Source organism: Balaenoptera musculus, chromosome 1 (genome assembly GCF_009873245.2).
Source record: "Balaenoptera musculus isolate JJ_BM4_2016_0621 chromosome 1, mBalMus1.pri.v3, whole genome shotgun sequence".
NCBI classification, from domain to species: Eukaryota; Metazoa; Chordata; class Mammalia; order Artiodactyla; family Balaenopteridae; genus Balaenoptera; species Balaenoptera musculus.
Genome location: NC_045785.1, coordinates 4,330,335 through 4,357,208, shown reverse-complemented (window position 1 = coordinate 4,357,208; position 26,874 = coordinate 4,330,335). Strand labels below are relative to the sequence as shown.

The 26,874-nt window shown below is 60.2% G+C and overlaps 1 protein-coding gene across 1 annotated transcript in view; it reads left to right on the top strand.

Moving 5' to 3' along the window:
* ACOT7 (acyl-CoA thioesterase 7) overlaps window positions 1-25,174 on the top strand; it is a 98,784-nt gene extending 73,610 nt beyond the window's left edge. Inside the window, exons 8-9 of the mRNA XM_036863411.1 lie at window positions 8,657-8,841; window positions 24,762-25,174. Coding sequence (XP_036719306.1) covers window positions 8,657-8,841; window positions 24,762-24,860 — 284 coding nt within the window. The 3' untranslated portion in view covers window positions 24,861-25,174. The remainder of the gene's footprint in view (window positions 1-8,656; window positions 8,842-24,761) is intronic.
* The last annotated feature ends 1,700 nt before the right edge of the window (window positions 25,175-26,874 follow it).

Sequence of the window (26,874 nt, the reverse complement as noted above, 5' to 3'; positions counted from 1 at the left end):
GGAAAGACCACCCTCAGAATGGGAGAAAATATTTGCAAACGAAGCAACTGACAAAGGATTAATCTCCAAAATATATAAACAGCTCATGCAGCTCAATATTAAAGAAACAAACAACCCAATCCAAAAATGGGCAGAAGACCTAAATAGACATTTCTCCAAAGAAGACATACAGATGGCCAAGAAGCACATGAAAAGCTGCTCAACATCACTAATTATTAGAGAAATGCAAATCAAAACTACAATGAGGTATCACCTCACACCAGTCAGAAGGGCCATCATCAAAAAATCTACAAACAATAAATGCTGGAGAGGGTGTGGAGAAAAGGGAACCCTCTTGCACTGTTGGTGGGAATGTAAATTGATACAGCCACTATGGAGAACAGTTTGGAGGTTCCTTAAAAAACTAAAAATAGAATTACCATATGATCCAGCAATCCCACTACTGGGCATATACCCAGAGAAAACCATAATTCAAAAAGACACATGCACCCCAATGTTCATTGCAGCACTGTTTACAATAGCCAGGTCATGGAGGCAACCTAAATGGCCATCGACAGACAAATGGATAAAGAAGATGTGGTACATATATACAATGGAATATTACTCAGCCATAAAAAGGAACGAAATTGAGTCATTTGTTGAGACGTGGATGGATCTAGAGACTGTCATACAGAGTGAAGTAAGTCAGAAGGAGAAAAACAAATATCGTATATTAACGCATGTATGTGGAACCTAGAAAAATGGTACAGATGAGCCAGTTTGCAGGGCAGAGGTTGAGACACAGATGTAGAGAACGGACATATGGACACCAAGGGGGGAAAACCACGGTGGGGTGGGGATGGTGGTGTGCTGAATTGGGCAATTGGAATTGACATGTATACACTGATATGTATAAAGTTGATGACTAATAAGAACCTGCAGGGGCTTCCCTGGTGGCACAGTTGTTAAGAATCCTCCTGCCAATGCAGGGGACAAGGGTTCAAGCCCTGGTCTGGGAAGTTCCCACACGCCGCAGAGCAACGAAGCCCATGCGCCACAACTATGGATGCCTGCGTGCCTAGAGCCTGTGCTCTGCAACAAGAGAAGCCACTGCAATGAGAAGCCCACGCACTACAACGAAGAGTACCCCCCGCTCGCCACAACTAGAGAAAGCACACACGCAGCAAGGAAGACCCAACGCAGCCAAAAATAAATAAATAAAATAAATAAATAAAATAAATAAATTTTTTTAAAAATTAAAAAAAAAAAGAACCTGCAGTATAAAAAAACAAACATACAAAAAAACAGCTGGGCTTCCCTCGTGGCGCAGTGGTTGAGAATCTGCCTGCCAATGCAGGGGACACGGGTTCGAGCCCTGGTCTGGGAAGATCCCACATGCCGCGGAGCAACTGGGCCCATGAGCCACAACTACTGAGCCTGCGCGTCTGGAGCCTGTGCTCCGCAACAGGAGAGGCCGCGATAGTGAGAGGCCCGCGCACTGCGATGAAGAGTGGCCCCTGCTTGCCGCAACTAGAGAAAGCCCTCGCCCAGAAACGAAGATCCAACACAGCCAAAAATAAATAAATAAATAAATAAATAATTTTAAAATAAAAACAACTAATACTAAACTTTCTTTGGGTTATTTGTATGGAAATATGTTAATATAAATGTTTCAGACATTACATGAAATTTCTAAAAATCTTACATGTTCTGATATAATGTTATAAGTCATAATTCTAGTTATTACTTTAAAACGTATATCTCAGAAATAACTAAAAGAAAATTTATAAATAAATAAATAAATAAATAAAAATATAAAAAGCAATACCGAAGTTGCTTCGCTGATTCCACGCTTTCCTTAAGGACAGTCACTGCCCCGGCTCTCTGGAGCTTAAACGCTGAGCTGTCCTTAAAGTTTGCAACACTTGACAACGTGGCCTTGGGAAGAACAGTGTTTTAACATTCTGTTTTCTTTTCCAAATCCCTGTCCTCTTGCTGAAATCTGCCCTGGAAGAGGCCCCGGGTGCTGGGGGAGTCGGTGGGGCACCTGCCAGCCCTCCTGGGTTGTGCCACTGCAGGCAGCTCGACCGGGATTTAGAAACCGAGATGAGCTCACAGCTCTGCTCACTGCAGGCGCTCCGTCTATTTAAATATAACTCTGGCAAACGTTGCTCACTTTCGAGTGCCAGACTTTGTGCTAATAAAGTGCTTTTTACGATTACCCCTCACTTGGGGGTGTGAGACAAGAGCTCTTGTTATCCCCGTTTTTCCGATCTGGAAACTGCCGATGGAGGGGTTAAGGAAACTGCCCACGGCCGCAGGGCTGGTCCATGGTGGAGCCTGGCCGGGAAGCCGGACAGTCGGCTCCAGGGCCAGAGCTCTCATCCCCAAGCCCTGGTGCCTTCCCACCACCGACCGGGCTTGAACCACATGGCGTCCGCTGCGCGGGCCCGGGGGCGTCCGCCTCGGTGGGTGACGCCGATCAGTGCAGTGCCATCCATCTTAGACGCCCGCACTGGACCGCCAGAGCCGCCGCCGTTCCCCACCCCCCCACCCCCCCCGCAGTTGTGTGTGAAACTCCTGCCTTCGTCAAGCAGCTTGAAACAGGGCTGAGGGTTCTCGCAGTCAGGGGCGTCCAGTCCAAGGAAGGCCCGGCTCTGCTCGCGGCCCCCTCATCGGTCTCAGCCCAGGGGCCCCCTTTCCTGCTGAATTCGGACAGCCAGAGGCAGACAGTTCAGTCTCTGCTCCCAGCAGCTCTGTCCTCTGGTTACGTCAGATTTGCCTGCAAGAGCCCATCAATGCCAATGCCGCCTCCCACAGCGGTCAGTAGCCACACGTGGCTGTTCCCATTATAATTAAAAGTAAGTAAAATGAAAAGTGCTGTTCCTTGGTCAGCAGGGCTGCGTTCCTTCTGGAGGCTCTAGGAGAGAACCGTTTTTTGCCTTTTCCAGCTTCTAGAGGCAACGTGCATTCGCTAGCTTGTGGCCCGTCCTCCATCCTCAAAGCCGGCAGCCTCTCTCTGACCCTGCGTCTGTTGCCACGGCTCCTCGCTCTCCCGTCCTCTTGTGAGGACCACTGTGATGACCTGGGGCCCACCTGGTGATCCAGGCTGAGCTCCCACCTCAAAATCCCTAACCTCGTCACACCTGTGAGGTCCCTCTGCGTGCGAGGTAACATTTTCACAGGTTCTGGGATTAGGATACGGACGTCTTTGGGGGCCCTCGTTCCACCTGCCACGGTAGTTAAATTCCAGCTGACACAGAGAGGCAGGTAGGGCTCCAGCCCACTTCTGAGCTCTGCCTTTTCCCTGCCCTGTGTCTTACCCTGTGAGCCCTGTGGACAGGACGCTGGCAGAAAACTCGGAGGAGCAAGGGGCTCCCCAGCTCTTGGGGTTTCAAGGCAGCATGAAAAGAAGTGCCCCTCCCTCTGTCCCAAGCCTCCCAGCCGAGGACATGGCACCTCTGAGGTTCGGGGATTAGGGGTGAGTGTGGAGGCAGCAGACTCGTCCCCGCCCCTCGTAGAGCGTTTGCACTGGAGCTGGGGTCCCCGTGAGCGCAGCTGAGTACCCGCCTCTCAAACAGGCTCACGTGCTGCAGATGCTGAGCTGTGGCCCAGGCCTTCTTCCCCTGCGGGCCGGCCACGGATGTGGTCACACCTCAGTGTCAGGTCCGCACAACTGCTAATGTCCTGGGGACCCAGGGAGGAGGGGCAGGGGTTCGTTGCCGTGTTCTTCACCAGCTGAAGAGCTGGAACTCCCTCGCGGAGATAGTCGCCCATTTTATTCATTTAGACAGCGTCAGAAGCAGCTTCTTGCCCAGTGTAAATGTGCCTGCTGCAGAAAAAGAAAAAGGAAGGGAGTGCTTTGTTTTAAATGTCACTGCTTATTATTACCTTGTTGGAATAACTCTTTTTTTTTTAAATATTTCCACTTTTAATTTATTAGGCTTATATTGACAAAGAAACCATAAGCTCATTTATTTATTTATTTGTTTAATTTATTTATTTTTGGCTGCATGGGGTCTTCATTGCTACGCGCAGGCCTTCTCTAGTTGCAGCCAGTGGGGGCTACTCTTTGTTGCGGTGCGTGGGCTTCTTCTCATTGCAGTGGCTTCTCCTGTTGCGAAGCACAGGCTCTAGGCGTGTTGGCTTCAGTAGTTGTGGCACGCGGGCTCAGTAGTTGTGGCTCGCGGGCTCTAGAGCACAGGCTCAGTAGTTGTGGCGCACGGGCTTAGTTGCTCTGCAGCATGTGGGATCTTCCCGGGTCAGGGCTCGAACCCGTGTCCCCTGCATTGGCAGGTGGATTCTTAACCACTGGGCCACCATGGAAGCCCTGGAACGATTCTTTTCACCCCCTGCAGACACAACAGGGAGTTCTGCGGGCACACTCTCCCTTTGGGTTTGAGACGCCTTTCCCCGGAGGGCTATTGCAGAAGGGCACTCAGACCCCGCCAGAAATGACTGTCCTGGGCTTCTGTCCAGACAACCTAACATGCGGGAGTGACCTCCGCCGAGAGACGGCCCCTCCTGCACCCATTTGCAGATGAGGAAACCGAGGCACAGCAGGTTCCTGGCTTGCCCCCTGCCCACGTTCAAGCCCAGGCCTGTTGGACCCCAGAGCCCGAGGACCCCAAGGCTCCTCCCCAGGGCACAGTAGCCTGAGGGAACTGTGGGCCCCGGGGGCTGCTCCGGGCTCAGAGAGGCTGCCTCTCGTGGAGACACTCGTGGGGACTGTCTGGTTGTGTCAGGGCTAATCTGTCCCTGCTTCCGAGGCTCAGAGGAGAGCTGGGTGGTCCCTTCCTGGCCTCCTTCCCTGGATCCGGAGTGGCCCCAACACCCCACCCCTGTCCAAGGTGGCACATGGCGCCGAGTGCCACCAGGAGGTGCTGTTTCTCCCCTTGAGCAGGTCACCCCACTCTTTTTATATATATATATATATATATATATATATATATATATATATATATATATATATATATATATAAATTTATTTATTTATTTATTTTTGGCCGCGGTGGGTCTTCGTTGCTGCACGCGGGCTTTCTCTAGTTGCAGTGAGTGGGGCCTCTCTTCATTGCAGCACGCGGGGCTCCTCCTTGCATTGGCTTCTCTTGTTGTGGAGCACGGGCTCTAGGCGCACGGGCTTCAGTAGTTGTGGCTCGCGGGCTCAGTAGTTGTGGCTCACGGGCTTAGTGGCTCCGTGGCATGTGGGATCTTCCCGGACCAGGGCTTGAACCCGTGTCCCCTGCATTGGCAGGCGGATTCTTAGCCACTGCACCACCGGGGAAGCCCCGGTCACCCCGCTCCTAAATAAACTAGTCATCCTCTGGGCAGATTTGGACGTGTGACCTAGTGGAAAAGTCCCCAGGCAGCGTCTCAGCACTTCAGACCGCTCAGTCAGGGCGGAACGCACCTCCCCGCCGCCCCACGGAGCGCCCTGGAGCACGTGGCAGGTCGTGCCCGCTCTGGCGGTTTCTGAGACAAAGTGAACAGCAGCCAAGCTAGACTCGGGCTGGGGTCGTCCCCTGCTCATATGGGCCCCCAGGGTCCCCGGCTCTGACCCCTGTGCCTGGGGGAGGGTGGAAGGAGCCCGGCCTTGCTGGACTGCTCAGGCTGAGGGCGGCCACGATGCTAGTTGAGGCGAAGTGTCCCCATCCGGCTGGAGTCTGCAGTGGCCCGCTGTCCACACAGGGCTACGTGTTGGTTCAGGGGTGATGGGGCGCCTGCTCTCGAGGGGTTCCCAGGCTGGGAGGGAGGCAAACATCAGACAGGCCATCAAACGGGTTGGGTACCCTGAAGGAGAGGAGCTCTGTTCTAGAAAGAGAGCGACGGGGGGCACCCGAGCTGCCGTGAGAGGGTGGACCGGGCTGGGCAATGTGGCAGGGGCGGTGTGGGGTCTGTGGGGTGGAAGGGGGGGACTGTAGGATGGAGGGGGGGTCTGTGGGGTGGAGGTGTCTGTTCCCACAAAGCTGGACCCATTGCTGGGGACCCTCCACCACTGTGGACTGGCCGCTCTACACTCTTGGGTGCTGGGGGAGCCTAGTGATGTTACAGTGGCTGGTGGCAGCAGAGGAGGCAGGAGGTGAGGGATTTGGTGGGAGCCTTCCCAACATCTGGGAGCTGACGAACCGTGGACGTGGCTGGAGCTGCCCTGAGGTGCTTCTGACCACCCCATCCCCCGCGAATGACCACAGACCCCAGAGTGCACTTTCTGAGCCGAGGGTCAGGGAAGGGGAGGCCCTCAGCAGCACGGGGGTCTCTCCTTGTCAGTTTCAAATTAGGTCCCAGCCCCTCAGTGACCTAGTCCGTCTTCCAACCTTCAAGCACCTTCCTGTGGTGGCCAGCCAGTGGTAAATAAAGCCTGTGGGCTGTGAGAATAAAGATGTCACCATCTCTGAGAGGTGAAGAAGCTGGTGTTTTGGCTATAATTGAAGTTTTCCCGACTTTTAAGAAGTGATCAGGGACTTCCCTGGTGGTCCAGTGGTTCAGAAACCACCTGCCAATGCAGGGGACAGAGGTTCGATCACTGGTCTGGGAAGATCCCACCTGCTGTGGGGCAGCTAAGCCTGTGCGCTGCAACTACTGAGCCCGCGTGCCACAACTACTGAAGCCCGCGTGCCTAGAGCCCGTGCTCCGCAACGAGAGTAGCCCCTGCTCGCTGCAACTAGAGAAAGCCCGCATGCAGCAACCAAGACCCAACGCAGCCAAAAAAATTTAAAAATTTAAAAAAGAAGTGATCACTGTGTCTCCTACCATGAGTGACACTCGAGATGGCGTCCTCTTGTGTCTAATGCTCATAATCAACTTCTTCGTTGTTTGAAATCACTTTTGATTAGAAGTTTCTTCGGATTTCTACCCGAAATGAGACGTGATTAGCCACGTGGTTGGTGGGGGTGCTTACACAGGAGACAAGCAAGGGTGTGTTTCCATTTGTTCTTTGAACAAACAGTCAGTGTTGAAATGCCCCGAATTCACTGCCCCCGCATCCCTGCCCCTTGGCCAGGGAGTTCTGGCAGGTTTCCTCTTGAGGAGGGGTCTTGTCCCTCCCTGCCTCTCGGCTCTTGGGCCCCAAGTCTTCTGTTTGGTCGTGGGTGAGAGGGTGCTGGCTGGCACTGGGGGTGGCATGATGGGGACAGGCAGGGACGCCTGGAGACCCTCGGGGATGCCCACCTCCCCTTCCTGCTCCCCTGGAAGTGGCCCATGGGGGCCGTATGGGGGCTGTTCCCAGGGTGGGCCCAGGCGCTTTGCATGCCACAAATAACCGCTCCCGCTTCTGGCTGCCCACGCGCTCACCACCCTAACAGCCACCCGCTGCCCCAACTTGTCTGTCTTCTTGGTCTCTAAACATGTTTTGTGGGGGCCTGTCTCCATGGAGCTGGGACATTGGGGTTCCCAGGGTGTTAAAAGGTCCCCGCAGTCAGCACCGGTCAGACCTGGCCAGGGATTTCCTTGAGCCCAGCCCAGAACCAGGCTGCATTTGGGGTGGTGGTCCTGACCACATGTCAGTGGAAAGGATTAGTGCTGCATCAGGGTCCAAAACAACACTGCTGGCGGTAATGACCGCACTGCATGCCTCCTGCCACCAGGCAGGAGCCTCGGCACCTGGCTCGTTTCATGCCAGCCCCATAGTTACCCCGTGAGGCAACTTGCTTCTGTTTGTACGAGAAAAGCTGGGCTCCATGAGATGAAGTCGAGGGACGGGAGGGCAAGGCCAGTGGTAATTGGGAGCCCGTGACCAGGAGGGCGGGGGCAGAAGACATGCTCTAGGGTAGATGTTCAGGACCCAGGGGCATGGGGAGTGCAGAGAGGTTGGGGCGGGGTGGAGGGAGAGCGGGACCCCCAGGACAGTGTTACAGGAACGTGTGACTGTCTACAAGGGAAACTGCTGGTGTGGACGGTGGGGAGCACCTGGGGACCCTGACCGTGGGCAGGGCCGCGGGCGTGTTGTCGGAGGGCAGATCCGCAGCTCAGAGGAGAGCGCTGGTCCAGTGGGCAAGACTGACGGGGAGGGGAGCCTGACGGGACAGACGCAGTCCCGCCTGCACAGAGGGTAGGAGGACGTGGGCTGAAGCGCAGACAGTGGCTCCAGGGGGACTTAGGACCACGGTCAGCGTGGCAGCTTGGCCTGACGGTGCATGTGACGCTGCCCTCAGACCAGCATCGGGAATGCTGGAGCCAGGGAGCTGGGGGGCGGGGGGGGGGGGGCGGGGAGGGTGGAGGAAGGTTCTTTAGTGGCGCTCAGAGCAACTTGGTGGGGCAGCCGTGTGGCTCCAGTGGCACAAGTAAGGCCAAAGCATGGACAGTGCAGATTCGTCCTTAACCTGCGGAGGGACCTGAAAGCAGGTTGGGGGCTGGCCCCGAGGGGCGGGACCGACTGGAAGCATCCTTCCAGCAGACGCTGCCTCTCCCGGGGAGTAGAGACCCACGCTTGGGTGGCCACCAAGATCCCTTCGGCTCTAAATGTTTCTGCAAGTGAAGGAAACGCCCTCTCACTGACTAGAAAGGTGAACGCTGGGGGGCTCCGACGTGCTGCAGTTAGCAGGATGGTCTGTGCCGTCTAACCAAGTGTCTTCCAGCATCCTCGGTACTGCTGATTCCTGCAGCCTCCCTGCCCAGCCCGACCCGGCCGCCTGGCCGCCCTGGGTCGAGGCTTCCCTGACCCGCTGTCTGTGCTCCGCAGGCTGTGTCATCACCATCTATGGGCGCGTGACCTTCACCAGCAATAAGTCCATGGAGATCGAGGTCTTGGTGGATTCCGACCCCGTGGTGGACAATTCCCAGAAGCGCTACCGGGCCGCCAGTGCCTTCTTCACCTATGTGTCCCTGAGCCAGGAGGGCAAGTCTCTGCCTGTGCCCCAGCTCGTGGTGAGTGGCCCCTCCGGCCCGTGTGTCCCTGGGGGCAGCTGCCCCCGCTGCTGGGCCGGCCCCCTCGGCGCTCGCTGGGCTCCCAGGAGAAACCGAGCTACATGAATCCATCCTGGGCAGCTGGGTCCGCTCAGCTCCTGAGGGGCCAGCGACCTTGGCTGCGGGGCAGGTCAAACGTGAGGCCCCGTCCCTGCGGACTGTGGGGGAGGGACTGGGCAGACAAGGTGAGAGGCGCCCCTTACGAGCTCCTTGCCGTGGGATAAGCACGCCGCCTTGCGGGTCCTGACACCGTGTACAAGCACTGGAGTGGGGGTGAGGACCCTCCCAGGGTGAGCTCTCGAGGAGGCCCTGGCCTGCGTGTCCTGCATCATGGGGCCAAGCCAGAGCCCTGCACCTCGGGGCTGGGCGTCTGGGCCTCGTGGCCTTTCCCTGCCCTGGCTCCCCAGCCAGGCTCTGCCCTGGGTGTGCAGAGGGCAGTGGCAGGTGGGCGGCCGCCACTGGGAGCAGAGCTGGGGGCTCTGGCCCAGGCACGGATCCTGGTGGGTCTCAGCCACCAGCAGGGTTTGCTCGGCTGCCGTCCTGGGCTCCACAACCCAAGAGGCTGCTATTGGAGCTGCGGGGAGCGGGGGGACACAGGTGAGTCACTAGCATTTTCTTAATTTGGAAAAGAGAAGGTTGGATTCACTGAACATGTAAGAGTTTCCCTCCCTCTCGCCCCCGGCCCCCTCCTCAGCTCTCGGCGCCCACGGGCCCCCAGCGCTCAAGGCCACAATCCCCGGAGACTTCCGGGGCTCCCACCCCCTCACGCCCACCCCACGCCAGACCCCCATCCACGGTCTGGCCTCGTCCCTGCCCTGCCTTTCTCCAAAGCACCAGCCCCCCGGCTTGCGGGAGCTGCTCATTTGCCGGTTGTCCCTCCCCCACTGGACTGAGCTTCACCAACTGGAACACATGTGCTCCTAGTGGCTCACTGGGGCTGGAACAGTCTTGGCACTTAGTGGGTGCGGTTGGGAAAATGCGTGAATCCTGCTGTGTGCAAGGCCTGAAGCCAATCCCAGTAGGAGAGACAGGTGGCGTGGACGCTCGGAGGAGCCGGGGGAGCGCGCTGGGCTGGTGGCCTCCACCTGGGGTGGACGTGAAGTGGTGCCCGGGGAGTGGGCAGGAGCCCCCAGGAAGGCCAGTGGGGCAGGGGGCCGTGTTGGGCGGTCGTGGGAGCTGTAATCCCAACACCTTGGTGCGTGCTAGCTGTCGGGGAGCCCGGGAGTCAGGGAGCCCGAGGCGGCCGGCGTCAAGGGGGGGCGCGGGGGGGCAGGGTGGCGAGGAGGCCCAGCTCAGAGGCACGGGGCGACTGTGTGTTGGACGCAGGAATGAACGAGTGAACGAATGAACGATGCCTCCAGATTCCCCTTGAGGCTGATGACAGCTAATGAGCCTCACACATGCCTTACCTATGCCGGTCAGGCTAAGTGCCCCCGCCTGGAGGGCGGCCCTGTGCCCGCTGGTTCTGAGTCCTCTGCCTGCTTCTCTCGGCCACCCTCAGCCCAGCAAGGCTGAGGCACTTGGGGAAGGTCACACAGCCGGTCCGCGGGAGCCTGGGTGTCGAGGAAGCCTCCGTCCAGGCTGCTCCTGATTTGTCTTGAGCCAGACCCTGCGTCTGTCACTAGGGGCCCAGGAGGAAGCCAGAACCCTGGGCGGCGGTTGAGGTGCGGGTGCGGAGCTGAGAAGCCTGGGGAGGGGCCGGGGGTTAGGGTCTCGAGCGCCTGACGCTTGTGTGGAAGCGACTGGCGGGCGACTCAGGCCCCCCGCCAGCCTCCCAGGGCCCCTGCAGCATCTGCTCCCACGCAGCTCCTGTGCCTCCTGGCAAAGAGCATGTACTGCAGGCCTGTGTAACGATAAACATACTGCGCTTCGGAGCACTTCCTCATCCAGGCGGGCGCGAGGCCCCCGCTTGCTCCTTGCTGTGGCTGAGGGTGGCCGCCTGGCCTGCCGCGGAGGTGCTAACCCCCCAGCCCCGCTCCTCTCTGGGGCCTCGCAGGCCCACGGGGGGCAGCGCCTCGGTTTGGTGGGGGAGCCGTCTGGCCTCGTCAAGGCCCCTGACGTGGCCGGAGGAGCCTTGGCTGCCCACTGGGCCCTCTCCTGTCCCTCCCCCGTCCTCTGCGGGCCGCCTCCCACTCGCTCTTCACTGGCATTGGGTCCCCACCCTGGGGCTCCAGTGAGTCGGGGTGGGCGGCGTGGGGTGAGACTGTACAGGGCAGGGTTGGTGAACCTGGCCTTAAAGGATGGGGGGCTCCACCGTGTGGAAGGAAGGAAAGGGGAGCCAGGGTGGGCACCGTCACCTCCCCACGTACGAACCCAGGCTGCTGGGGAGGGGTGGAGGGTCTGGCAGCCTTGGCCTCTCCCGAGTCCCCAGCGCTGTAGCCCCCGGCCTCGCATCCCTCCTCCTCCCCACCTCCCACCACTGCCCCCCCCCCGAGGGGCCCTGGGCCCGCCTCGTCGGAGCACGAGGACCGGGGTGCCCGTCCCGCCCTCCATCCTGATGGCTTAGCAGGATGGCTTCCACCCCACCTCGGCCCCTCGGCTGATGCACGCGCGTCCCCCCGACCTCTGTCCACAGGCCTGACCTCCTCCTGCCTTGACCTTCGCGACCACGTGTCTCTGCGTCTCAGACCCCTTCCTCTGGGAACCTTGCCTGCTCCTCTTGGCCCCCAGATGCAGGCTCGCCCTCGTTCTCCCCCAGGCCCTTGCTCCATCTCTCTCCATATTGCCACAGGGCCCCTGGGGGACACCTGTCGGCACGGCTGCCCACAGCATCTCCCTCCTGGATGCTGAATTCCCGCTCCACACAGGCGAGCCCTTGACTTCTGTCCTCCCCACCTCCCCAGCCTCCAGGCTCCAGCAGAGTGGCCAGATCCAAGGACACTCTCTGTCTTTATCTCACTGGCCTCTCCCTGGCGTTGGCACGCCTCACTGAGAAGGCCTCTGCTGAGTGTCCAGATGGCCACCCCATGGCCCCGAAACACGGGGCTCTGACAGATCCCAACCTGCACCCTGCCCTCCTTGGGTGGTTGGGACCGGGCCCCGGGCCTCCTTGCTTTACTCTCCCATATGGGCTGCCACAGCTGCCTCTCTCCACAGGGTCTCAGCAGGCATTTCAGACGTAACATTCCAAACCGAACCGTTGTCTCCCAGCCGCCTCCCCCCAAAACTCCCACTCCTCCTGGTGGATTCCCTCCCGGTGAGCCTGGGAACCGGGCTGGCCCCTCTCTCCCACTCAGCCCCAAGCTGTACGCCCTCCCCCATTCCTGCTGCCCTCGCCCTGACTCTGCGCTGCATCCTGGCAAGTTTTTCAGAACAGAATTGCGTTGGCCGCCTCTCCCGCCTGAACTGCTCAGTGGCTCAGCGGCCCTCGGCACGGGGTCCAGCCAAGCCGGCCACCTCTGTTCCTCAAATCCCTAACTCAGTCCTGCCTCAGGGCCTTTGCACTTGCTGTTCCTGTGCCTGGACACCTTCCCTCAGATGGTCACAACAGCAGCTCCTTCCACCATTTCTCAGATATTTCCTCCTTTGATGACCTTCCCTCCCCTCTCTGGATAAAGCCTTACTCCGCACGCCCACCCCATCACCCAGAGACTCTTTGCCGTTGCCTGGAAACCAGCCTGGAGTTGGTGGGAGAGAGAGCAAAAGGAACTGAGAGGGCTGGGGGCCAAGCTGGCCTCTTGTAGCGGGAGAGGAGGGGCAGGGACACACCCGAGGCCCCTCAGCTGCTAGAGGGCAGGCCCAGTCCAGGACCAGCCTTCCGGCCGTCCGGGCCCTTTCCTCTACCATCAGCTGAGGGAGAGTGGGGCCTGCGGGACACCCCAAATGGCCCTGAGACCAAGGATAGCCAAGGAGTCGGGACCATCTTCATTTTGAAAAGGCTCCCACAGAGTACATGCCGGAGGACAGGGTGTCCCGGCAAGGTCTGCACTCCGGCCGTAGCCGGCTGTAGTGTGCGCCCGCCCGGGAGCCCAGGAGCTGCCTCGGGCCTGATTGGAGCTCTCCATGGCTACCCCCTCCGCCCTGCCCGCACCCCAGAGCTCAGGCTGCTGGGGAGCCCAGTGCCGCAGCCAGGGTGGGGGGGCAGCAGTCTGGGCTCAGGGAGGAGAGCCTCCGGCCCCGGGCTCCAGTCCGCACGGAGAGCCCTTTGTGGAGGAGCCCGTGACCTTCCCAGAGCTGGGACGCTCTCATGGGGCCGGGCTGGTCTGTGAACCCTGGGGGCTGTCTGTGCCCTTTCCAGAAACCTAGGGACCTGGGGGTCAGGGGGTCGGTGCAGGAGGGGCTGCAGGGGGTTAGGGGAAAGTCACCTGCTTGAATGAAGGGGAAGGGAGGGTGACCGAATTCCCAGGTTTGAGGGGCCGGTGGTTGGCAGTGGCCACATCTTCCCGCTGGCCGGCTGCATGTCGATCCAGGCTATTGTTGCTAATTAAAGATGGGCTTTGATTCTTCACTGAGGTGTCCTGGGGCCCACCGATGTGGATAAAAATAGCCTCTGGGGGGGGGCAGACTCCCTAGCCTCCAGCCCAGCCTCCGCGGCGCTCACTTGGGAACCACCGACACCACGTTGTCTGCCTCGCAGCCCACGTGCGCCTGCGTCGGGGCTCAGCCCTCCCCACCCCTGCTGTCAGCACTTATCCTCCTGTCTATTTTTAGCTCCGGTCCCCAGGGCCCGGCTGACACGGAAGGCAGCGTGGCTGTTGGAGTTCTTCTTGATGAATATTTTATGCTGGGGAGGGCCTACTGCACCGTGCCCGCCCGGCAGCTGCCGGCACTTCCAGGCTGCTTATTAGAGGAGGCAAGCGCGGGACGCGGAACCAGCCAGGCCCAGGCCCTGCCTCCCTCTAAAGGCCTCCCTGTGGCCGTGCCCTCTGACCTCGGGGGTGGCGGACAGACCCACACCACCTTCAGGCGCTGGAGAGGTGGCCCATGCAGAGGGACGTGGGGGAACGCCACCGAGGTGGCTCCCTGGGACCCGGCTCCAGACTGGCCCCAGCACCTCCCAGCACCTCCTATGGGTGACTTCCCAGCCCGGGTGTGGGAAGCCTTTTCAGTCTCCAGAAGCGTGAGAACCCGATGGACAGACTCTGTGTTGAAACCAGAGCAAGCCCGTCCTGGGCGCAAGGCTGGCCTCGTTCTCTCTGGCTCACATGTGGGCGCTGCAGCCCCCGAGGCCCCAGGAGACTCGCGTGCGGGAGAGGTCGCGCTCTCGACAAGGGAGAAGCCCGGGCTCCATCGCAAGCACGCAGGCGACGTGGGTTTTGAGAGAGCACGTTCACAGCTGCTTCTGTGGGTCATTTGGAATAGGAATGTTTTCCCCAGCGAGCCGAGCGGCACGGCCACGGCACGTGGAGGCAGCGGAGCAGGGTCTTTCCGAAGCCGGTTTGCTTGGCTCCCAGAAAACCCAAACCACAGAGCGGCCTGCGGCGCGGGGGTCTCGGCCGCTGCTTGTAGACCCTCGCCTCCCGGTCCACACGGACAGCTGGCGTGCAGAGGACAGGGGCCCGGACCCTGGGACCTCCATCTTCAGCCACTGAAGTGACAAGTCGGGATGAAAGCGGGGGCAGTGAGGAAATCAGGGTGGCAGCCGGCCTTCCCTCTCGCAGCCGGTGGAGCTCCGCCAAGAACAAGGCAAAACGTGTGCTTCTGCGCTTTCTCAGCTGTGAGTGCTTCCACTGTACATCACACCCGGACCTCAGGGCACCCTCGAGGCCAGTCGCCACCAGGTTTCCTGAGCGCCCACTCCCTAGGGCCAGGTGCCCGCCGAGGCCATTCTCTGCCTCCTGGGAGGGGGCCGGCAGGGTGGATGCCCGTGGTGCCCACAGCAACGATGGTCCCATGGGAGGCAGCTGAGCGTTCACGAGATGCCGACCGGCCTCCCCGGTGGGTGTCAGGGTGGGTTGTCCGAGCCCACAGACAGGCCACAGTGACAGTGATGGGCAGGGACTCGCCCAGAGTCCAGTGGCCGGCCCTGACATGGAGTCGACCTGGAGCAGACCCTGAGCCCCTTGGCCATGGCAGCCCCTTCCGGTCTCTGAGCCTCCGTTTCCCCACCGGAGCCCCCCCGGGCCGGCAGGTCCTCTGTGGTCTCGGCACCATCTCCGTGATCTAACCAGAGAGCTCCTCGCTACTTTGCACCGAAGAGGAAGCACGGGGCCAAGGCTTCCGGCAGTGGTCAGCTCCTCGACCCGAGGACCCGGGCCTGGCGGTGAAGGGGCCTGGCATGCTCCCAAGGGCCCGTTCCTCGAGAGGAAGCAGCAGCAGCAGAGGCGCCCACCACCTCCCCCGAGCATGGCCAGCCCTGCTCTTTACAGCCCGTCACGGCGAAAGGAGCGTACGTCCCGCCCCCAGGGAAGGGAGAGGGCCCTCACATGGGGCTTGTTTTGGGCTGGGGGCCCCAGGTGGCCCCACGGCTTGGGGAGACACCTCTGTCCCGGACATTCGGTGTGCTGGAATGATTTCTACTGGCTCCCTGATTTAAGAAACTCAGGCGTACTGGAGCACAGCAGGACTGACTCGTCTGTTCCTGGAAGGGTCCGGGGAGCCACGTCAGTGAGGGAGGCTGTGCCCTTGCTGCCCGTCCACAGGAGCGAGTCGGGGACTAGAATATTCGCGAAGCTTCTTGACCCCATGTCCTCTCTCTCCCTCCCTTGGCTTTGGAGGCTTAGCAGGGAGTCTGCCTTGTCATGGGAAAATGCCAGAATCCTGAGGTTGCTCCTGTCCCCTGAATGGGTGGTGTCTGGGAACTTGTAGTGGCCTGTGAGTCGCACCTCCCCCTGGAAGCAGGGGTGTGGGTACCACAGGGGGCGTGGATGAGAGGGTGCGGCCCCCGCCAGCTTGGCCCTCACCTCCGCTCTGCCATGAGCCCAGACTCTTCCTCTGACCTTCTTAACCCGTCCAGTCTTCACGTCTGCTGAAGATCCCGGGTCCCCGACGGCTCTGGGCTGGCCTCTTTGTGGAACAGCAGTGCTCTGGAGCACACTCAGTTCACGTGCAACAGTCAGCTCCAGAAGAGGGCCCAAGGCACCGATGACACACTTTTTCTCGTTAAAACGTTGGTAGGTTCTACCTCTGGAACATCAGCTTCTTGTTGCTTCAGTGCTCTGTCTCCAAATCCAGGTGACCCCAGCTGTTGTGATTTCTATAGAAGGTGAAAGCCCGAGGCAGGCTCTCAGGGGCCCTGTTAGGCCTGACCCCGGATGGTGCCGGAAACACGGCTGCAGGAAGAGAGGCCCGTGGGCAGAGGGTGCAGCGGAAAGAGGAGAATCCCAGCTAGAGTCGGGACAGCCTTGATTCACTGTGGCCCCCCTGGAAGGTGACTTCGAAACTGGGGAGAGGACTGTGAAGGTCATTGGGCCCAGGCAAGGGCCACGGCCGCAGGACCTGAGAGGGTCTTTCAGGAGGGTGAGCTCATGCCAGGTGTATCCTGGGGTGGACCACAAGGCCGCCCCCCCATGTGAGAACCGTGGCTTCTTGTCAGCCTTGTGCTTTCTCTGTGAGGTGGCGTGGAGTCCCCTGGCAAAGGCCTGCCAGGGACAGGGACACTTCTGAACCCCGTGCTCAAAGATGCAAGGAAGAAACAGACCCCGGAACCCCGCAGTGGGAGGAAGAACGCAGAAGGATCTCCCCGCTCATGTGCACACACAGAACCAGAGAACAGCATGCCGGCCATGCCAGCAGGAGAGGAGATGCTTCCTCGGGGGCGGGAGGGGGTTGTCCACCCCTAGGTGTGCCGGACGCCCCACCTTGTGCCTCTGTCACCAGCGCAGGCCCCTGCCGAGCCCCTGGGTGGTCTGAGCCTTCTGGAGTTGCTTGGGGACAGAGGTTGCCTGAATGTGTCCATTGAGCAGACTCTTTAACACACAGTCACACTGATTTGGAATTAAGGCCTTCTTGCTGCAGTCTTCGTTGGTTTGCTCGTTCACTCAGCAAATGCTTTCCGGGCCCTGCCGTGCCCCAGGCCCCGTGCTGGCCGCAGACAGACAGCAGGGAAGACGCCGACACGAGTGGGCACACGCAGGGCCAGAGGCTTGCAGTGAGGACGCCGCCCCTGGCCGGGGCCCAGCCCGTGGGAAGGGCTCAGAAAAAGGCGGCGAGGACCTTATAGCTGTCGTCTGGTGGGGACAGCCGTGTCCACACAGCTGGTACAGGGGCCAGTGCTGTGAGCAGGGCCTGTGTCCCCTCTCCCAGCGGAGACTGGTACCCGTCGCTGCCCTTTCCCAGGCAGCGCCCGAGCTCCCTGCCTCTTCCGTAGCCTCCTCTTGGCCCTTCCGCAGGGGAATTTCATGACCGCACACGAGGGCAGTGATTTCAGGGGCTGAGCTGGTGCTATGGCGTGAGGGGAGCCCCTGGCGAGGGTGTCTACAACTCCCCATGGCGGTCCCATCATTGGAGGCTTGGGGCTGCGTGTGCTGGTGGCGGTGGTGGTGAGACCCAGCCTGCGGCCGCTGGGAGCTGGGCCCCCGGACAGCGCCTTCCCGGGTGCCCAGCCCAGCACCCCTGGGGTCGGGGTCTGCAGGTGGAGCTGCACTTGGGGGACACAGCTGCCTGCGGGGCTGGGGGCTCCTGGACACCCCCATGCACAGAGCCCCTCGCCATGCCACGCCACGCCGAAGGGCCCCAGTAGTTGGAGAATGTCTTAATTGCCTTCATGATTGTCCCAAGATCCCTCTTGTCTCCTGTTATGAAGACCGGAGAGGCTGTGCCGCATGGCTTCCTAATTAAGAAGGTCTGTGTCCCTCAGGCTCACAGGAAGTTGTTATATCACCACTGGGAACCCGCTTCGCACCAGACGTTCGTTAATTACAAAAAGGACAAGCTCTTGATTTTACTGAGGGTGGAACTTAGTCACTCATCCTCCCTGCCAAGTTCCAAATGTGTGTTCTGGAAGCACAGAAAATGCAAAATGGAAAACATTTGGTTTGCACTGACAGGAGCCCGGAAGACAGCGTTGGCAGGAAGCGCGGGGGGTGGGGGGGAGAGGGGGAGAAGATGCACATCGGAGGCCCGGAGCCAGCGGGCGGGCGGGAGCCAGCGGGGCGCCCAGAGCACAGAGGGGCCGGCCCTGGGACCCTCCCCTCACCCCCACGTCCCTGGGGCTGTGTGACGTTCCAAAGGCCCAGCTGCCTTAAGGTGACCCCCAGGGCCATTCGCCCTCCTCCCAGGGTAGTGGCTATGGGTCGGCAGACAGGAGCGCACTTGGCCTCTAAGGCCATTTGTGATGACAGTAGTTCACGAGCGTGCACGTGCGCACGCACACACCTGCGGTGTGACTGCCGTGCGCGGAGAGCGGCCCGCACTGGCACTGCAGGAAACCCTTTGCCACGTCACCTCCTTGAGAACCCCATTTTACAGGTGGGAGGACCTGGCCCTGGGGAGGTGGGCAGCGTCTCTTGAGGCCACACGGCAGGTCCCTGTGACCCTGTGGTCCTCACCACCCCTCCACTGTCCCTTCCACTGGGCAGGTAAACAGGGGTCACCACGCCTTGAGAGGCCTGTGGGCCCCTTTGCTGTCACCTCTCCTTTTTCATACCCACAGGGGGCCCCCCAAGGCTGGGGGAAGGGCTGCCGAGAGCCACTTGCGGGGGGCGGGTCGTGAGCCCGCCTCCCTGCCAACAGCTTCAGGCACTTGAGGGAAAATGTGATTTCCCACGGAGGAGCTTTGTCCTTCTCCCCATCACCTCCAATCCCCATTAAAAACAGCAACAGCCAACAGCTTATGTATTTATTTACTTTGCCGGATGGAGGGAGACCGGCTGCGAGGAGGCGAGGAGGCGGCAGCTGGGCCGTGGGCGGGGCCGCGTGCGGGGAGCCATCTGTCTCGTTCTGTCCGCTCCGTGCCCAGCAGGGAAGTGGTGGCCCCTCTTAGTCACTTGGCCAGGAGAGCTGTTTATCAGAGCTCGTGGCCCTGGGGAGACTGAGTGTCCACCAGCCAGCAGGGCAGGGCGCCCACCTCCACAGAGAGCAGAGAGGCTGCTCTGCTCACCTCTGGCTCTGTTTCCCCCTGGGGTGGCGGCCAGGGCCTGTCTTCATAAACGTGTGCCCTTGCTGGGCACCTTCCAGGGCAGGCCGGTGAGGAGGGCTGTCAGCATTTGGGGTGGCAGCACCGAATCCTCAGAGCCTGGAAGGTGCAGCACAGGGCGCCGTCCCCAGAGGCGAGAAGAGGGATGAGCCCTCGTCTGGCTCCTTCCTCCCGGGCCTTGCAAATGGCTCGGCCACGCTCTCCAGCTGGCCAGCTGCCTGTGCACCCATCATCAGGCGGCGTGGGGTCTGTCCGAGGGCAGCTCCTGGCTGATGAGTTAGCTGCAGAATACCGAGCGTCAGAGACTCAGGGCCGCAACTCCGAGGCCCAGTGCTGGGCGCGGGCCCCTCCCTCCACTGAGCAGAGACTAGAATGTACCCTGTCTTGTACCTGCACCTTGGCCTTGGCCCCTCCTCAGGTCATGCTTTGAGAGGAGAATCCAGAGCCTTTGGTGCACCTGTTCTGGATACGTGGTGGCCCGTTGGCTGCCGAGGGGGTGAGTAGCTGCAGTCGTCTGGGGTGACCCGGTAGAGGGCTGGGCTCGTCACCAGCTGCACATCAGGGCCTGGTGGGACAAGGGGAGGCAGGCGAGGCGCCCACCCTGTGTGGCACAACCCGGAAGTGGACACCCCGCCCACTGCCCCAGAACCGGCCCTGATGAGGACCCAACATGGTCCTCCCCTGGCTTCTAGATGCTGTGCTACCCCCAGACATTCACCCCTCACTCCCAGAGCTTATGACCTAGAGAGGGCATTCCTCGTGAATGTGGGGGGAGCATGGGGATCGTGGCCCCAAATGTGATGGAAGGGCCGGCATTCTTGTTTGTGTGTGTGGAGATCCGGAGGACGCTCGGGCAGCCGCATGTGGCCCTCTGGCACTCACGGGACCTGGCAGAAGGGGAGGGCGCAGCGCCCGTCTGCTCTTCGCCTCTAGTGCCCAGGCAGCTCCTCGGGGAGGCGCCTGGCTCCGAGGCTGGGACAGGAACGCACCCCTGCCCCGGCCTGTCCCCTCCCGGATGGTGAAGAGCCACGGGGCCTGGGCCGCTGCAGGCCCAGGGGGCTCCAGGGTCTGGAGGGTCCCCAGGGTGACACGGGAGGGCCACTGCGTGCCCTGCTGCCCACCGACAGGCCCGCCCCGAGAGCCCGTCAGCAGAGGCTGGTCTGGAGGGTGGCAGCAGCTCAAACCGAGGCTCTGCCACTTAGCGGCTGTCGCTTGGGCCGCTCGCTCAGCCTCTGCCCCGCCCTCATTGGTGGGAGGGGAGCGTGACAGCTCTGGACCCCTCCTGGGTTGTTACACAGACTCTCATGGGCTGGGTGGTGCCTGCACGCCTTCCCAGGAACCCTCCCCAGGACCTGGCCCTCGAGACCACCTTGCCCTGCTCTCCTCTGTCTTTGGTCCCTGCCATTGTCACGTTCCTAGTGCTGCGTCGGCTACCTCTTTTCCCGTGTGTTGTCAGCTAGCGGGTCAGCTCCCCAGGGCAGGGTCCCGCAGCGGGCGGTCTGTGTGCTTGTGGGGAGTGCACGCGTCCAGGCCCGGGTGCCGTGGCGGCCAAAGTGCCTGGTTTAATTCAGTGAGCATCACCCCCGCCCTGGTGCCCCTCCCTCATGTGCCCGGACTTGGGTGGGGGCACCGCCCTGCTGAACCTTCCCTTTGACTTTATGTAAACTAGGATGGCACTTGTACCTCTGGGGTGCTTTTGAGATATAATTACACGCCATACAGTTCCCCTGCTTAAAATGTACAATCTGCGCTTCCCTGGTGGCGCAGTGGTTAAGAATCCGCCTGCCAATGCAGGGGACACGGGTTTGAGCCCTGGTCTGGGAAGATCCCACATGCCGCGGAGCAACTAAGCCCCGTGAGCCGCAACTACTGAAGCCCACGTGCCTAGGGCCCGTGCTCCACAACAAGAGAAGCCACCGCAATGCGAAGTCCGCGCACCACGACAAAGAGTAGCCCCCGCTCACCGCAACTAGAGAAAGCCTGTGCACGGCAGCAAGACCCAATGCAGCCATTAATTAATTAATTAATTATTTTTAAAAAGGAGGGACTTCCCTGGTGGCGCAGTGGTTAAGAATCCACCTGCCAGTGCTGGGGACACGGGTTCGAGCCCTGGTCCGGGAAGATCCCACATGCCGCGGAGCAACTAAGCCCGTGCGCCACAACTACTGAGCCTGCGCTCTAGAGCCCGCGAGCCACAACTACTGAAGCCCACGCGCCTAGAGCCCGTGCTCCTCAACAAGAGAAGCCACTGCAATGAGAAGCCCACGCGCTGCAACAAGGAGTGGCCCCCGCTCGCCACAACTAGAGAAAGCCCGCACGCAGCAACGAAGACCCAACGCGGCCAAAAATAAATACACAAATAAATTATTTAAAAAGAAGACGGAAAGAAATGCTTGCATTTCTTTAAAAAAAAAAACCCGAAAGACACAGCGCACCACCAGTCTTCATCCCTCCCCCAACCCCTGGCCACCACTAATCTGTGTTCTCTGTCGACTTGCCTGTTCTGGACGTTTGTGTAACTGGGCTCACACGTGAGGTGGGCCTTTGTGCCCGGCTTCTTTCTCCCGCGGCTGTCGGCCAGCTCTGAGGGCGTGCCACAAGCTGACCTCAGGAGAGGGTGGGCAGCGCTTCCCATTCGGCCACCCCCAAGACGGGAGTGAGGTTCCTTAGGAAAAGGGGTCCCCGGCTAAATCATTGTGGGACAGCCCTGATTAAACACCGTTAAACAGGTTTATTTGACTACAAGATTTTGACCTGTGTGCATCATTAGCTGGGAGAGGCTAATTAGCGTTCAGGTTTCCAGACCCGTTTGGCCACAGATCATCAAGAAGGCTTCATCTCCCTTTTGGAGCTGGGAGACAGAGACCCGGGATGCAGGAGGCCACAGAGCCTGCACTCCTGCCGCAAGCTTGCAGGCAGTGGTGTCAACGCAAACGGAACGGTGGTGTGCGTCCTCGAGGGAAAGAACCCAAGTGCGCAGTGTGGGCGGCCCCGAGGGGTCAATGGCTAGGTGGCTAGGTGGCAGCAGAGGGTGGGCTGCTCCCCGGGCGTCTCCCGGGCCCAGCAGCCCTTCCTCAGTCCCAGTGCCAGCCCCCCACCAGGCCCTGGCCTCACGTGGGCCATCCTTGCCTGACAGACAGGACGCCAGCTCCTGAGCTCACGCCAGCACCTCAACGGGGCCGTTTGCCACCCTCCCTGGGTCCCCTCCCTGCTCCCTGGAGCCCCAAGGGCACTTGGCTGATGACCCTGGCACTTAGGGACCCAGTTCTCACCCGAATCCCACATCTGCTGGTTTCCAAGACCACTGATGGGCTGGAGAAACAGGAAGCCCCTCTCGCGAGGCAGGCCCTGGCTCCGGGGGGCTCTGCAGAGGGCCTGGTAGCCGCCCCCTCTTGGTCCTGCTGCCTTACCCAGGCCAAGCTCACACTCTCTTGCTTCTGAGAAATCTTTTTCTTTCTAATAAGCCCTTGCCTTCTTTCCCCTGCCCCCGAGATGGCAACTCCACCAGCTAGAAGGAGGGCCTGCTCCAGAACCCCAGCGGAGAGGGGCGGGTTTTTAGAGTGGCAGGAACCTTGGAACGTGGTCCAGACCCTGCACTGCCCTCCTCCAGCTCTCCTCTCAGCCAGCCCCACCAGGCCCCGACTCCCCGGTTCCCAGCTCTGGGACCCCATAGGCACTGATGGGGTCGTCTGCAAGGTGGGCAGGAAGCCCGGCTACACCCCTCCTCCCGCTAAGGAAGGGCTGTGCCTTCGGGCTGCAGGTGGATGGGAGCCACAGGTCTCCTCAGCCATGCCAAGCAAGTTCCATATAGGGGAGGGGGAGGAAAAAGCCCCCACTGTTCTAGCCTGGTGGCCTTGACCTTGCATTCTTGGCCACTTTGGCTGTCCCCCATTTGGAACAGGGATGGAGATGGGGAGGGGCCAGGGTCCTGCTACCCAAAGTGCTCTGCGGGCAGCAGCATCGCATCACCTGGACCCGTGTTAGAAACGGGTCTCAGGACTTCCCTGGTGGCACAGTGATTAAGAATCCACCTGCCAGTGCAGGGGACACGGGTTCGAGCCCTGGTCCGGGAAGATCCCACATGCCGCAGAGCAACTAAGCCCGTGCGCCACAACTACTGAGCCTGCGCTCTAGAGCCCGCGAGCCACAACTACTGAGCCCGCGTGCCTAGAGCCCATGCTCCACAACAAGAGAAGCCACCGCAATAAGAAGCCCGCACACCACAAGGAAGAGTAGACCCCGCTCGCCACAACTAAGAGAAAGCCTGCGCGCAGCAACGAAGACCCAATGCAGCCAAAAATAAATAAATAAATTTTTGAGAAAGAAAAAAAAAAAAAGAAACGGGTCTCAGCCTCTGACCCCCAGACCCACCGGGTCAGAATCCACATTTACAAGATCCTCAAGTGATTCATGCGTATGTGAACATTTGAGAGGCCCCGATCTAGCACATTCTGCCTGGATGTGTGCAGAAACCTTGGGCTGGGCCCAGCAGGATGTGGACTTGTGTTCGTGGGGTGCCTTGGGCAGCAGGGGCCGGAGGACTCGGGGGTCTTGCCCGCTTAGAACTGCCTGCTGAAGCTGAGAACATTTCATCTCCCTGTGCTGTTTCAAGTCAAATTGAGTAGCCTCAAATTTTATTTTTAAAAAGTCAGCCAGAGGTGAAACCAGAGCAGGCCTTCAATAAAGTGTCTTGGAAAAACCACCATTTTCCATGTCTGCCCCGAGACTCTTCAGACAGGAACCAGAACCACTATAAGAAGCACGGTCGCAGCGCTTCAGAAACCCGAATGTTCTCCTGGCTCCGAGCCGCAAGGTTTGACGCTTTACACCTGGTGACATTTAGAGAACAATTTCTGAGAAGGCTGAGGGGGAGGAAGTATTTGGTATGACCTGACATTCCATCCTCTGACTGATCGTTCTCTCTTCTGCCAATATACCATTTGTCTGTAAAACCCTTGGGCCAAAAATAGCTGCTAGGGCTTGGTGTCATTGTGGATGAAGGGCAACTGCCCCATTTCTTTGGCTTTCAGACACCCTCAAAGTGTCGCAAGGCACTGTCATCCCAGAGGAATTCGCACAGCTCTTTAAGCCCGAATCCCTGGCCCCGGGCGGCGAGAGAGAACTTTGCGGTGGGACAGATGGGGCCTTGGGAAGTGACCCCCTGATGCTGCCGCAGTGGACCTCTCTGGCCAGGGCCACACCACTTAGCGGCCAGGCCAGGCCACTCTCAAGAGTGAGAGGGGGCACCGTTCGCCATCCTGCTGGGTTGGCAGGCACAAGCCAGGACTGTCCTGGGCAAAACCCAGCCCTTGGCCAAGTCCCGCTGGTCGCTCGGGGACCTGGCTTCTTAGGTTGCTCAGAGGAAGGAAGCAGCAGAGGAGAGGTGAGGAGGACACCAGGTGCCACCTCCTAGGCGTCTGTGCTGGCCAGGGCTCGCTGCCCATAATGTGGTCGCTCACTCCTGGTACAATAAAGTGGCCTTCTCAAGGTCACCCAGCCAGCACCGTGTTTGTCCCCACTTCCCTTCGGGGCAGAGACGGAGAGCAGCTGGCATTCCCTGGGAGTGGCGCAAACGTGCGGGTCCCCCTTTTCCTTGCTCTGGCTTGGCTCTGCTTTAGGCCTCCCCTCCCACGTTTCATCATCAACTGCATTTTCAGCTGAAGTTCATTACCAAAATGGCGCTGGGCTCAGGATTCGGCCTGCTGTGGAAGGTGACACGGGGAGGGATGCTCGCTGTGGGCTGTCAGGAAGATGGGGCCTGGGCCGGGTTCTCTGTGCCCTCGGGCAGGGGCGGGGCGGGGCAGGGCCCAGGCTAGCCTGCAGTCACAGGTTCTCTAACCTGCCTGCTTCTCTGTGTGGTCCGCAGCCCGAGACTGAGGACGAGAAGAAGCGCTTTGAGGAAGGCAAAGGGCGGTACCTGCAGATGAAGGCAAAACGACAGGGTCAAGCGGAGCCTCAGCCCTAGACGCCCCCGCCTGCCGCTGGGGCCTGGAGCAGCCCCCAGCGTCTCATCATTTAGAAGTTACCCCTTGGCCAAAAACCCAGTTCACGTTGACAGCTGGTGTTGTGTGAAGTATTCGTCTTGCAGTGTTAACCTGTGTTAACCTCTCCTGGAAACCTATACACCAAAGCTTTATTTATATCATCCCAGTGTAAATGCTACACAGTATTGTCCCGACGCCCCAAGGCATTCCCTGGAAACCCTGGGGAATACTGGGGCGCACGCTGTACGGTATGGAAAGAGTCCAGCATCACTAATAAAGCTGCTGTTTGGCTGGACCTTGGTCTGGGTGGTCGCTTGTCTTGGGCGGTTGCTCTCCCTGGGGTGTGGGGGGCTGTGGGCTCCCATGGGTCCCCCCCCCTTCCTCAGGGCCACCCTCCCGCCCCCGCCCCCGGGTGCCTGTACCTGCACGTACCCCAGAACCTCGGGCACAGCGGCACCCACTTGTGTTTGCCCGACGGCTTGCTGGACAGAGAGAGAGCACCCCTTCCTCCCTTCCCACCCTCCAACCCCCTCCCGGGCCCTGGTTCCGTGTCCTGGCTCTGAGGCCCCACCGGTGTCCCACTGGCCTTCCTGTCGATGGGGGCTGGGGTGCTTTTGTGAGGACTCAGGCAAGGAGCTGGGCAGAAAAGGCGGGCTCAGCCAGACCAGACCACAGCTCAGCATGGGGCAGCCCTGCCCTGGGCCTGGCCTCTGTTCCCTGGAGGCAGCTGAGACACCTCAGAGCAAGAGGCAGGGATCCTGCTGGAGGGAGCCTCCCCAGCTGGTGCCAGGGCCCCTGTGCCCGACGTGGGAACCCCCAGCCACTCGGGCAGGGGGGGTATTGGGAAGGCTCATGGGGTGGGGGTCCGAGGGGCAGTGTGTGTGTGTGTGTGTGTGTGCGTGTGCACGTGTGTCAGCATCCGTATCTGCACACGTGTGTGTGCACATGTGAAGTATGGGGCTGTGTGTGTGCACCTGGCCAGCAGCCTCAGGGCAGATACGCTGCCAAGGCCCCTCCACCAAGCACTCCCGGTCACCATCGCCTGGGAGAACGCTCCTGACCCAGGCTGGTCCCCGAAGCCTGGGGATGAGACTGGCCACCAACAGCTACGGCCTCACGCAGGGCTCCCTCGGGCCCCGACAGAGAGAACGTGGCTCCAGATGTGCAGAAACGCCCGCCAGGACCTTCGGTATCCGTCTCGGGCCCCAGTCCTGGCTGACGGGGTTATTTCCTGCCTGGGAGCAGGGGGAGGGAACAGACCACAGCAGGCCACGGCAGCCCCACCCTGCCCCCCCACCCCCTGGAGGCTGCCTCAGCCTCCCCAGCTCCACCCACACCCTGTGCCAACTTCCTGAAGGCCATAGGCGGTGCCCTGGGCAGGGAGTGGTGCGGAGGCAAGCCAGCCCAGGCCAGCCAAAGCCTTGGCCTGAGAAACCAGAGTCGGCCATGCCAGCCCCAAAGTGCCTGGGCCCTGGGCTTCCCCACGGTGGCCATCAGAAGCTCATCTCCCACCTGCCCCCAGAGCCAGCTAAGCCAGGGGCAGGGGCACGAGTACAGGCGGCCGTGGTGAGCTGGGCTCGCTGGTGGAGGTGCACTTGGGGCCACAGGCGTGGGGCAGGCTGCCTTCTGCCAGCTGGGCAGTGGCCTGGCCCATGCTCTGGATGGCTGGATTGCCTGTTTGCCTTAGAAATGCCACACTTGACTACCAGCTACCCTGTGTCAGCCTCCTACTGCTGGTGCCCTATTTACAACCAGGGTCACATGGGCAGGGAGCTGGCCTGTCCACGGAGAGCTCATCAGGGGCCCTGACCACCCAGAAGCCACACACAGGGAGTGCATGGCCCAGGACGCACCATTTACCAGCTCTGTTTCATTGTGGAATCTTGCTATACAAACACTTTTACTTTTGTCTCATGAGACTGATCCTGGGGACTTCCCTGGCAGTCTAGTGGGTCTAGTGGTTAAGACTCCACGCTTCCAATGCAGTGGGCGCGG